This window comes from Sus scrofa, chromosome 1 (assembly GCF_000003025.6).
Source record: "Sus scrofa isolate TJ Tabasco breed Duroc chromosome 1, Sscrofa11.1, whole genome shotgun sequence".
NCBI classification, from domain to species: domain Eukaryota; kingdom Metazoa; phylum Chordata; class Mammalia; order Artiodactyla; family Suidae; genus Sus; species Sus scrofa.
In genome coordinates this window covers 90,514,548-90,528,117 of record NC_010443.5, presented here as the reverse complement: position 1 = coordinate 90,528,117, position 13,570 = coordinate 90,514,548, and the positions used below count along the sequence as shown (strand labels likewise).

General features: G+C 40.1%; 1 protein-coding gene across 4 annotated transcripts in view; it reads right to left on the bottom strand.

Moving 5' to 3' along the window:
• The window catches only part of FILIP1 (filamin A interacting protein 1), a 215,533-nt gene that overhangs the window by 114,944 nt on the left and 87,019 nt on the right, over positions 1 to 13,570 (bottom strand). For 3 of the 4 annotated variants that reach the window (XM_021092328.1, XM_021092343.1, XM_021092321.1), the window contains exon 2: positions 6,786 to 7,067. In XM_021092328.1, the coding sequence (XP_020947987.1) occupies positions 6,786 to 7,061 (276 nt within the window). In that variant the 5' untranslated portion in view covers positions 7,062 to 7,067. Of the gene's footprint in view, positions 1 to 6,785; positions 7,071 to 13,570 lie in introns of those variants that run through there. The other variant, XM_021092336.1, reaches the window with a different exon arrangement.

Here is a 13,570-nt window from a genome sequence, read left to right as displayed (position 1 = left end):
AACTGCCCAGCCTTCCTCTACAAATGTTATATTCATCCCCACTCATTCTTTCTCCTCTTTGTCACAGGGGATGAAGGCTCTCCCTCTTTTTCAAGGGCAAACTCAAGGTCAGCCCCCAAACCATACCTTTGACTCCCTCCTGCCTCCTTTGAGACTTTGTTTCATCAAAAATCCTTGATCTTTCCTATATCTTTGACCCTGTTCCTTTTAGGTCCTTATCATACTTTTAATCCATAAAGACAGTAAAGTCTCTTTCACCACTAAAAACACTCTCTTCACCTGAGTTTCCCTCTTTTTCCCATCCTATCTTTCTCATCCTTCATATGTAAAGTTCTCCAAATAATATCTATACTGACTAAGTGCAGTGATTACAACAGCCCCAGAAAGAAGGAAGTATACAGATGGAGTAAACTGGGGCTGAGAGTCAACACTTACGAGGTCACCTACCAAGCCTTTGGGGTTCTAAACCCGTCCCTGCAAAACCTGGCACTCAAGTCATGCTGTTTACTACTCCCATGTTTTATGTAAAGTGCCAAAGTAGAGAAAAGCAACATGGTGACTTCAAAGCAGGTCAACAAATTTGTACTAAGGGCATAGTCTGTGCCAGACAAATTGTTTACTGCTAGGCTGAAGACAAGGGAAATTTTATTTCTTTGGCTGTGTCTAGCAAGAGAGAAGGAAGGAAGGAAGGAAGAGGGAAGGAGGGAGAAAGGCAGAAATTCTGATTAATTGAGTCTTAGCAAGACAAAAAAAGATCTTCTAAATTCCCAGATTTTTACTAAAACACATTACTCTATTTCTTTAACCTCCCTTCACCTCTCAAACCGCTGAATTAATTACACAGCAGGCTGACACTCACTCTAACTGCACTGGCAGATGTTCCCAATGACGCGCAGATTCACAAACCCAGCAAACACCCTTCAGTTACATCGAATGGCGACTTTCTGCTGATTGGACTGATGCACCCTCTCTCTCCTTCTGGACAGTCTTGGCTCCCTTGGCCTTTTGCATCCTCACACCTACTGACTGTTTTCCAATTTGTGGGCTCCACATGGTGGTGCAGTTTTACCTCCACCAAACACTTCTCCAAGGAAGACAGGTTATTCACTGAGGAGCATGACCCATATTTTCCACCATTTTCCACCCAGGATGTGTTCGATTCTGCTCAAGTCGGTCCCTATGTTCCTCCCTGCCTGTCCAAAATCTACCAGTTCTTCAAGGTCCAATTCTTTCCTTCACTCATGTCCTGAGTTTTCCATAATCTTTCTCACCTTTGAACTCCCCCATTGTTTGCATGGCAGCTACCCTATAAAATACTCATTCCTACTCATTCTCATCTGTCCTGTTAGATGGTGAGCTCTTTCTTCATGATTGCTATAATACCCAGTGCCTAAGACTATGCTTGGCACATAGTAGGAACCCATTAAATTTTGGCTACAATTGTTATTACTCATATTTGCATTTTTCAGACCTCCAGAACAGCAGTGTTTCTTAAATATTCTAAGACTAATCAGTTTAGAATTAATTAATTAAGGAGTTCCATTCGAGGCTCAGAGGTTAACGAACCAGAATAGGATTCATGAGGATGAGGGTTCAATCCCTGGCTTTGCGCATTGGGTTAAGGGTCTGGTATTGTCATGAGCTGTAGTTTAGGTCCCAGACTTGGCTCAGATCCCAAGTTGCTGTGGCTGTGGTGTAGGCTGGCAGCTGTAGCTCTGATTGACCCTTAGCTGGGAGCTTCCATATGCCACAGGTCTGGCCCTGAAAAAAAAAATAATAATAATTAATTAATGCCCAAAGAATGAATAAATTTTCTTGCTGAGAAACAAGAGGGGATAGAGAGGTCATCTATAGTAAGTAGTAAAAAAGTTAAATAACAAGCAAACAAGCAAAACTAGTTAATATTAAAGAAAAATGGCCAGGAGCCCCAAAAGGAGAGACTAGAGAAAACTTCTATCGATCCCCAGACATATCATCTGTTTCATAAATTATCTTTGAAATAAAAAAGCTTTTTCTTCCAGTCACCCAGATGAAGGTAGATTTCTCAGTGTGTGGGTGGTATTTCCCCTGACTCAGCCTGGTGACCACCAAAGCCAAATGGCGGGTGCATTGTTTAATGACATTATCTAGATTTCTCTGAGCCTCCTTATGTATGGGTAGAAGAGAACTAACTTATAAGGGCAAAGGGGAGGAGTTCCTTTTGTGGCTTAGAAGGTTACGAACCCGATTAGTATCCATGAGGATACAGGTTCGATTCTTGGCCTCAATCAGGGAGTTAAGGATCCAGTGTTGCCACAAGCTGTGGTGTAGGTTGCAGATGTGGCTTGGATCTGTTGGACGCAGCTCCGATTTGACGCCTAGCCTGGGAACTTCCATGTGGCATGGGTGTGGCCCTAAAAAGGAAGAAAAAAAAAAGTGCAAAGGAGAAAATGGTGAAACTCAGAGACTGGTTTTTCTAATATTGTATTTCAGTGGATCTACCAAGGGAATTTACCATATGAAAGAGCTACATATTTTTTAGCTTCAAGAAAAAGAATTAATTAGTATCCTGTTTTTTGAATTATTCTACAACAATATCCGTCTGCCAAGTATTCTTTATTATGGCTTTTTGATGTGTGGAACATTTCCTTTGAACTTTCGTTGTTTTTAGTACAGCCAAATTGACCGGCCTTTTTAAAGTGCTATTTTTGGACAAAGACAAGGGGAAATTAATCATGATGCCCAAGTGATGGTCTGGGTGTACTATTTTATATTATTTTCAGTTTAGTCTGGGAAATATGTAACCCGTTTTTCACCCAGAGAGTAAAAACATTCCAATTTATTAGAAAGTACTTGTTCAGAAGTACAGTAATGGAAACCAAGCCAGTTGCCTCCGTGCCGGCCATGCCAGCCAGTCACTGTGCTGAAATAACAAGCTTGCATCTGCTAAGGTGTGGCTGGAAAAGCCTGGAAGATGGCCCTCTCCAAGACAAGGGGCATGATATCCCCAGTTCCAGACAAGATTCTTTAAAATGCAAAAATCCCTGGGAAGGGCCACTCGGTTTCTAATGCATGTCCATTAAAAGGGTACAGTTTAAGAGCTCACTGGACACCTGGACTGGCACACACACACACACAAAACCCCAGCAGATTTGCAAATTTTGTAGAGTCCATACTAACAAAAAAGGTCATTCTGTCTATAACATGGGTTCAACAAATTCCCATAGAGCTATACCACACATTCCAAAAGTAGTCGACCACGGGGACCAGCAAACACAGAGAATTGTCTATAGTGCCCCAAACCCTGGATATGGACATGGAGAGAATGGGAGAGATCAAAAGGAGACTGAGGAAGAAGAAATTGGCATGGAAAGCCTGAGCGAGCCTCCATTTCCTCTTCTCGGTCTGTTTCCTACAGGCAGATCTCATCTTGGTCTCTTCTCCCAGTATCATAAGCCTCTTTTTCAGTTGTCACCCTACTTGTGACTAGCAGTTCCAGTCCCCTCCCATCCCTGCCCCCGCTCAGCCTAGCCCTCATAGCTAGTGCACAGGAAGCCCCCACCCAGAGTTGCGGGGTGGTGAGCCCTCGCCCTCCTTCCTGCCTTCCCCACTTTTATCACTAACCAAATCACACCAAATGCCGAGGCCCAGATCATGTTCTACCTCCTTGATGAGCAAAAAAACCTTCCTCAATTTCTGTTATCTAAAAAAGTCTCATCTTTTCAGAAAATGACTTTGGCCCCAGTGTTCACAGAGTGAGTCTACTTGAAAGAAATTCTGGAGATGAAAGAATAAACCTACAGGCCCTAGAGCCCACCCTTGCACAGCCCCAGGGTATAAGTGCTCTAATGGGAGGGATGCCGTGGACGGAGAGAGGGGGAACTGGATCTAGAGCAGAGATTAACTAAATTGCTGTACCTCCTTAGGCAAGTCACGTAACTTGTCTGGGGGTCGGTGTCACACTTGTAGCATAAAGGAGGTGGACAGACACCTCAGAGCTGCTAGGCAGCCCAAATACGCCATGGAAGCTTGGAGCAGCACTTCCAGAGAAGGGTGCTTGTGTCATTCACAGACAGTCCCTAAAAGTGGGGTAAAAGGTGGCCTTTGAAGGTCTGGGGACAATTTAACTAAATGCTCACAAAGGTGAGACTGAATAGTGTATAGGCCTGAGGTGAGGGTACCTCAGTTCTTTGTCTTTCTTCTCAGCACCAGATCTTTAAATAGACTTTTTTGCCTTGTCTCTAGGGTGGCAGACCTAGCACATGGCTGTCACATTGTCACCAGCCCACTCACGTTTGCTAATGCCGACTGCTTCCCACTCTTAACTGCAACACACACCCCATTCTGTGACAGCTCTAAATATACAAACACTCTCGTTTTTAACAAATCTAGTATTGCAAACTCTGCATTTACAGGTCTTATGTCTCTGTGTGTGAAACTGAAACTGATGGATTATTTTCTCTGCAAATGAAATGACCATGGAATTCCTTACAATATCAGGTCCTTCATTTCTCTTTTCCTTCACTGCCTCCCCTACAAATATCTTACACGTTTCCCTTATTTATTGCTGCTCAGGAATTCATATATCTTGTAAGGTAAAGCATTCCTAAAGATTAAGAGAGAACAAAATGCATTTCTTTGGAAACTTCTGGCTAATTTCTTTAATGGCCGGGGGCGGGGGGCTTATATTTTACATAACTGGGCTCTGGAAACACATCTGGCAACACCATGAACATAAAAGCCAGATGAATCTTAAATACTGTTCAGAGTCACCAGAACATAACAGCCTTCCAAAGAAATTAGAGTCTGGAAAAGCCATGGGTTTCACACAAGCCATTATGCCTGGAAAGAAGTGAACTGATGACATTGCTTTGTGACGATGTCTAAGGTCACTGTTGTACCTTCCCCTTGGATGGATAGCTGTAGGCTAGGGGCAGCTTAACAAGCTGGAGTAATGGAAGTTCCTGCGATGGTACAGGCTGCACCTGGGGCCAAGGTTCAACCCCTGGACTGGGAAATTTCACATGAGGCAGCTGCAGCCAAAAAAAAAAAAAAAATTGTTGGACTAATATATTCTACTTCCTTACATAATAAATGTTAATAAAACAATAACCACATTTCTGGCAGTGGTGAAGTTATTTTTAGTAATGGTAGTGCTCTGGAAAAATTTCTTCTTTTGCAAAGGTGATTTTTCACAGCCCATAAATGGTAAGCTCAGTCATGCGTGCTGGTTTTTAAGTTGAATTTTGTGTGCTTTCTATTTCTCTTTACCCCCAGGGGTTTCCTTATCTGCATGCACACACAGATTAAAACAGGAACAGATCAGATCACCCTAGTTTAGGGTAGGTTGCAAATAATATGTGTGATGTTAACAGCCCCAAACAAAGGTTTCATCAGATTCAATTGTTAGTATTCCCCTAGAGACATATGTAAGCTAAAAAACCTCACAAAACCAAAAAGGAAAACAGCAGCCTCACTCTGAAGTCATCCTCTCCTCAAAAAAAGAAAAAAAAAAGTAATTGTTTTCCCACTTCCAGAAATACAATTGTCCAGGGCTCAGAAACTCTGAAGAATCACAACTCCCTCTTGGATCCTTAAAAACATTCTCTTAATGGGGGACCTGGCAGCTATAGACAGTTGGTGAGGATGGGCAAGCATCAGGAGGCCTAAGATGAGATCTGAACAACCCATTACCCCTCAGGGCATATTTCCTCAATATAAATTATACATAATGATATCCATATTTTTATTGAGATCAGATGAGATAATAGACTTGAAAATGCTTTGTGAAAGTATTGGGTCATCGCAATACAGGGTTCTGCTCTTTTGAATGCATCTCAAATTCTATGATGTTGCAGAAAATTAAAGCTGAAAGTCATCAAAAATGAGAAAAGAGTAAGACTGATTTATTTATTTATTTTGGCTGGTCCTGTGGCATGTAGAAGCTCCTGGGCCAGGGATGGAACTCACACCACAGCAGTGACCTGGGTGACAGCAGTGACAAGTTCAGATCCTTAACCTGCTGAGCCACCAGGGAACTCACAGGTAAGACTGGTTTAAATGATGCCTCTTTCTCTTCCCTTCTCTTCCTCTTTCTTGCTATCTCTTCATCTCTCTTTTACTCTACCTTCTGGGTAAAAAGCAAAAGTAATACATGATCTTATCTCTGCTTTCTAACAATCATGACTTTTCTACAATTTGCAACCAGTCAATGGCTAAATTAGGTAACTTCATTGATTTCCTACTACAAAGTATAGAAACCTCTGTTAAATTATTACCAAAATCATGTTACGAAGAAATTTTCTGCTTCTAGAGAAGCTTAAAGTTGGAATCAGCATCTATTCTTTCAATCATTCATTCAACAAATACATATTCAGTGCAAATTTGTGCCAGACATTAGGGATTTAGCAATGAGCAAGAAAAGTATAGTCCCTTTCCCCATGAAGTTCACAAACCAGTGAGGGAGACAGGTTCATAGTCTGTCTTTTTTTTTCCCCCACCTTTTTTTAGGGTCATACCCTTGGCATATGGAAGTTCCCAGGCTAGGGGTGGAATCAGAGCTGTAGCTGCCAGGCACAGCCACAGCCACAGCCACAGCAATGCCAGATCCGAGCCACATCTTTAGCTTACACCACAGCTCACAGCAATGCCAGATCCTTAACCCACTGAGCGAGGCCAGGGATCAAACCCGCTTCCTCATAGATACTAGTTGGGTTCATTACCACTGAGCCACAATGGGAACTCCTTAGTTTCTCGTTTTATAGCTTCAGTCTAGATCCACAATAGCTGAGAAAACTGGACTCTACCTGCAACTCCCCTTCCATTATACTGAGTAGCTGGATGAGGTCTTCTTTGGACAACTCCAAGGATTTCTTATTCTTTCGTTCACTGTCTCCAGATGGTTTCAGGTGTCGTTTGACAGTTCCTGAAGCCATGACATCATCCTCCTTTCTATTTGATTTGTTCTTCTTTTTTGTATCTTCTGAGAGACTTTTACCATCAACATTGCTGATGATGGAGGACTTGGGGCAGGAGCCATGCCCATTGGATGGACTTTCTCCACCCTGGTTTTGGGATCTCATTCCCACCTGCAACACAAAGATAAGATGTTTTTACCACCAACGAAGTTATTTTCTAAGTTCTTAGAAATTAATAGCAGCTTTACAACATCACCAAGAAAGAAAAAAATTAAAGATCAGTCCCAAGTTAATGTCCTTATAATTGTAATCCATGTGTCATTAAAAACTTCAGGAAAATACTTTGTCAGTCTTCAGGAAAAAGTGAAAATGTGATTCTAAGCTGACAAATATCTCAAACCAAGGTCAAGGTCAGCATCAGCAGCGCCAGGTCCTGTGGATGCTGTGGATCTTTGATACAATTGTGCTAAGAATGGCACTTTGCCTTTGCAGTCTTCCTCCCTCAAAACATTATCCAAGTCTAATACTGAGAAAAACATCAGACAGATCCTGGCTGAGAGACACTCTCAAAATGCCTGACCAGGAATTGTTAAAACAATTGAGGTCATCAAAAACAAGGAAAATTTGAATAACCCTCACAGCCAAGAGGAGGCTAAGAACACATGACAACTAAATGCAATGTGGCATCTGGGATGGATCGTTGAACAGAAAAAAGACATCAGGGAAAAATGAGGAAATATGAATAAAGTATGTGCTTTAGTTGTTGATAGCATATTAATATAGGTTTATTAACTATAACCAATGTACCATGCTAATGTAAGGTGTTAATTATAAAGGAGACTGGATATGGGGTGTACGGAAACCCCCAGTATTATCTTTGCAATAATCTGTGAATCTAAAGCTTTTGTCAAATAAATTCATTTTTTTAAGTGATTCTAAATGGTCTATCAGAAAATCCAGACCTCAAACCCAGCCAGGAATAAGCTGGAAGTCACAATGTGCAGAAAAAGCCAGATAGAGAGTGGGTGGGGTAGGCTTGAAATGGGTAGAGAAAAAGGGAAAAGCCAAGGGAAAGGGGTGGAGAATTTTTAGTGATGCAGAATTCTATTTTTCCATAGTCTCTTTTTCAAAATTAGGTGGGTTTTTTTTTTATGTCAGTCATTTACAGTAATAAGAATAAGAGCAAAAAGAATTGGAAGAAAACAGATCGATTTCAAAATCAAAATTTTTAAAGATATTTTGAAGTAAAATAAAGAAACAAACAGCAGTTAACTTGGCCCTGGGGGAGCGCATTTGAGTTGTTTCCTGTTGAATGCTTTACAGAGTCTTTGTCAGTCTTTGAGCAAGAGAACATACTAACAGGTATGTTACAAACAAACAGACTAAACTCAGAGGTTAGGCTTCAAAGTTCATGGAAGATAGTGCTAAAATCCTGAGGGCTGTACTACGAATTTGCCTAAACCTTTAAATATAGTAACTTAGCACATGGGCTTATTTAAAACTCAAGCTATAAATAGTCCTTCCTTTCAACAGCTAAGCAGCAAGATTTTCATTTTTCATTCCAGATAAAATACAGAGACTTGTTTTCTGAAAGTAAATTTCCTTTATGAGCCCAACCACAGTTAAGAAACCAAGGAAAAGCATTTCAAAACACTAAGTTTATAATAGAAAAATGAATACAGTGTGATGTTTCCTTTCAGATAGTGAACATTTAATTCTTCTAACAAATTTTTTTTTTTTTTTTGGTCTCTTTTTTTTGGCCACACCCTCAACATATGGAAGTTCCCAGGGTTGGGGTCGAATCAGAGCACTACAGCTCGAGGCAAAGACAGATCCTTAACCCACTGAGCAAGGGCAGGGATCAAATCTGATTCCTCATGGATGCTAGCTGGGTTCATTACCGCTGAGCCACAACAGAAACTCCTAACAAATCTTGATATCGACATTCATACTCCTTTTTTGAACTGAACTCTTGCAACTAAATGGACGCTTTTGTGCGTGTGTGAACTTTCTATAGCACACTAATTTTGAATGCTATAAATGGAAGAAGTGGTCCTCAACATTAGCATCCTGTTTTCTGGTTCACTCAGTGATTAGTTCTTGAAATTTTAGAGCATCTTTTGTGCTTCCCTGGTGAATGAAAAATAGATATTTCTTTGTAATGGAAGTCAGAGCACTTTAGAGCAGACCTACTGTATTTCAGCACTGCATATCTGTTGGCAGGGTGGGCTGACTTAAGCCCCAAGATAAAAAATAAATAAAATAAAATAAAATAAAATGAAATAAAATAAAATAAAATAAAATAAAATAAAATAAAATAAAATAAAATAGGAGTTCCCGTCGTGGCGCAGTGGTTAATGAATCCGACTAGGAACCATGCGGTTGCGGGTTTGATCCCTGGCCTTGCTCAGTGGGTTAAGGATCTGGCGTTGCTGTGAGCTGTGGTGTAGGTTGCAGACGCGGCTCGGATCTTGCGTTGCTGGGCTCTGGTATAGGCCGGTGGCTACAGCTCTGATTCAACCACTAGCCTGGGAACTTCCATATGTTGCAGAAGGCAGCCCTAGAAAAGGAAAAAAGACACTATATATATGTATATATATAATAAAATAAAATATGTAATGAATAGAAAATTTTGAAGGGGATCATAATATACCACCCCAAAATATGCCTCTTTGGCATATTGATTATTTTAAGCTGATAATTTTTAAGAAACAGCAGATGCCTGTGAAGCCCTGAGTCCACTGTGGATATTACCCTTTTGTAAAAATATTTGCATTTATAAGGGAAATCTCCATTTGTAAGGGAGTCTCTCTCTGATGTACCAGAAAGAGAAAGATCACTGTAAATGTCTAAAAACTCATATCAATGCAGAAGGCAAGGACTTAACCCCTCTTTGCTATGCTTCCCTCATTTACTCTGCTATCCTAGTAACCTCTCATAAGTGGCTCCAACACCCAACATCTTTTGTCTTTAGCAGAAGCTGGTATTTAAGGTGATGGCTTGGGCCATTTCAGAGAATTACTTGATTTTCCTGGGTCTCTCCTACATATACCAGAGATATGCATATTTTTAAACTTGTTTGTTTTTCTGTTTGTTAATTTCTTTTTATAACAAGGACATATTAGCCCAGAACTTTAGAAGGGAAAGATTATTTTTCCTCCCTTACACTTTCAAATTCAACTCTTGACCTGTTACACATCAGAAATAAGGCACAGTGGCTTCCCAAATTGAATTGCAACTCCCAATGACCCCATACCACAAGTGAATTTCTTTTATCTAAAACAATTTTATCTGTAAGCTCTTAAGTCTCTTCAGGATGGTACATCAAATATTGATTTGACAACTTCAATTTAGATCATGTGCTAATGGAATTTCCAGGCAATATTTCCCAAGGGAAGTAAGGTGGTAATGTTTTAAACTTAATCACACACAGCATTTGTATTTGACTCTAGCATGTTCTTGTGTCTTATTTCCCTGGATTTTCTGTGTCTTTCATAGGATCTACATCTTTAAGACATTTGTCAAATAAGACAAATGCATAGCTATCTATATATTACATGCACTTAACCAATTATATTTGCAAACATACAGAAAGCAGCATTTACTTAGTACCAATTCTATATTTAGTTCTTTCTAAAAATTTCAGTCTAATATTGAAATCAAGTAGGATCCTACAGGTCCTCCCATCCACAGAGGCCCCTCCAAGTTCCCCATTTCTTGTTTGTAGAAAAATGCTTTAGTCTCCTAGGCTTTTCGTGAGTTCCAAAGAACAGGCTCAAGCAGTTACCAGTTAGAGAAGTGAGGGAACACAGAAGCAGAGGAAAAGCAGTCAAGCAAGAAAAGTAATGAGAGCCTAAACCATAGTTCAGTTAGCAAACAGGGTTCTAGCTCTTCCTCAAGGGTATACTTAACAATCTAATGCTGATCTTTGAGTTTTTCTGTAGGAACTAAGACCCCCACCCAGGTGGAGGGTGATGACTACATAATGATCACAAGAATGGAGACCCCAGAATGGCTGGAATCAGAAGGTTGATGATTAAGGTTCCTATAACACCAGCCTATCACCTCACCACAAACCACCTGGAAGAAGGTCATGCACCCTGCAACCCTTACCCCAAATGTTGCCTTGAGAAAACCTTCCCTGAAAGCCATCAGGGAGTTTGATTCCTTTGAACATGAACCACCCATTCTCCTTGCTGGGCCCTGAAATAAACACTGTACCTTCTTTCACCACAATCCAGTGTTAGTAGATTGGCTTTTCTGTGTCATGGGCAAACGGACTCAAGTTGAGTGTGGTAACGATATTAATATTTTTAAATAAAAGTTTTATAGTATTACTAGCTTTTATAGAATTAACAGAATTACATTAATTAATGAACATTAACTAGAAAATGAATTAATTAGTTGCAGTATTAATTACTTTTACAGAAAAAACATATTTTAAACTAATCTAATTGTTATATCTCACTCATCAGGTTGAAAGCTTGAGTTCTCTGTTCTCTTCCTCATGAATTCACTTTAGATGATGGAAAATCTCACCTGCTAGACCTGTGATGTTAATTTTGCCTTAGCAAGTATATTTTTCTCTGTGACACTGACAGTTCACACTAATTCCTTTTACTTTGACATGTATGTTTTAGGATTTTGGTCCTTTCCTGGTGATCCAAATAGGCCTTTTATCTTTGACTACACAACAAAGCCTGCAATCAGCACCTGTTCTATCTCAGAATTGCAAAAGTACCCAGAGATGGCAGACTAGTCAAGAAATGTTTTAGGAAGGAATTGGACAACATGTAAGAGGGAGAAAAACATAATTTCTCAAAAGTATAGCCAAGTCTACCATCAATACTATTTACTTAAACCACCTTATTCTACTTAGTAGCAGAAAGTAACCAGATAAGAACAGACTTTCACATATTGAGGTTGGAGATAGATGGGCTCCAGGATAGGCATTTGCAACTAGCCTCTTGCTTATCTTTCCTGAGGTAAGAGATAGGTAGAGCTCTGGAATAAACATTTATATATAGCATATATAAACATTATAGATAGCCACCTATCTATACTCCAAGTTAGAAATACCAGGCACAAAGCAAATAAATTGGTACTTGTCTTCTGTGACTTTGTTAAACCAATGGTAATGACAGGATCAAAAAAGGGAGCTGAGCCCTGCTTGGGCAAAAGACCAAGAAGTCACATACTTCCCATCCTCAGCATCAGAGACACCCCAACTACACATGACTCTGGGTCAGAAAGGGAGGAGGTGCCAGACCATAATAAGTTCAGATAACCTTCCCACCATGCTTTGCTTTGGAATCCATCTTGGCCAAAAGATGTGCACATACATTGCAGAGGTCTGGTCAGGTGTGAAAGATAAAACAAGATAATTGGCCAAAGGGAGACAAAGACCAGAAGAACTTCCCCATAAAAGTGGTTTAAATCACCTCTCTGGCATGCTTCTCATTTAGAAGGATGCTCACACCCTCACTCCGCCTTTGGGTGTGTATTACTTTCTGCCTTAGATAAATAGACTACTTCTCTGTGTGCTCTCCCACATGTTGTACTGTGTTTCTAACAATAAACTTTGTACGTGTGTTTACATTCTTTGCCTCCTTGAAACACTTTTGCTTTCAATGGTGGTGGGGGGTGGGGACTGAGGCAAGAATCAGGATAATTCTGCTCCTAGCATCTAACTGGTCTAGTGGCTCAGACTCCTGGTTTTCATCCAGGCTGCCCAGTTTCAACTCCTGAGCAGAGAATTAATATCTCGCTTCAAGCCATCACACACTGCTATCTCTTCAAGATCAGTATCATGTGTAGTAACATTCATACTCTTATACTGGTAGCTCTCACTTACTGTTTCTTAAGTGCTACACAGTGTGCTAGGTGTTTTGTACATACAGTATCTCATTTAAATTAATATTCACATCAATCCAGTGAAGTAGTTGCTATTACTCTCAGTTTAACAGATGAGGCCACCGAGGTTTAGAGAGGTTAAATATATTTTTCTTGATCAAACATCTATTCCTAATGAATAGAAGAGCTAAGATATTGAACCCAGGTGTGAATAAAAATACCTATTCTCTATAAGGCTTTTTTTTTTTTTTTTTTTTTGGTCTTTTTAGGGCTGAGCTCACAGCATATGGAAGTTCCCAGTCTAGGGGTCACATCAGAGCTACAGCTGCCGGTCTATACCACAGCCATAGCAACACAGGATCCAAGCTGCATCTTCACCCTACACTAGAGCTCACAGCAATGCCAGAGCCTTAACCCACTGAGTTAGGCCAGGGATTGAATCTGTATCCTCATAGATCCTAGTCAAATTTGTTTCTGCTGAGCCATGACAGCAACTCCTAAATGGCTTTTTTCTAAATTCTTAAACACAGGCAAATTGAAAGGGGAAGAAACATCCTGGATATTAGATGACCCAGAAAATTTTATAAACGCTTTCTAAAATAACGTTCACTTCATACTGCAGAGTTGGAGAAATTTATTCATCTGTCTTCCTTCATAGCACCTCTTCAAAACTCACATAGCAATTAAAATTAGGTTGCTAAGCAAAAATAGTTTTCCCCAAATCATTAACTTGCCACAGAACTTGTAAAATAATGAATCATTTAAAAATCCTTCTGAGAAGCAAGAGGCCTAATTATTAAGGCTACAGGTTATGAAAACAG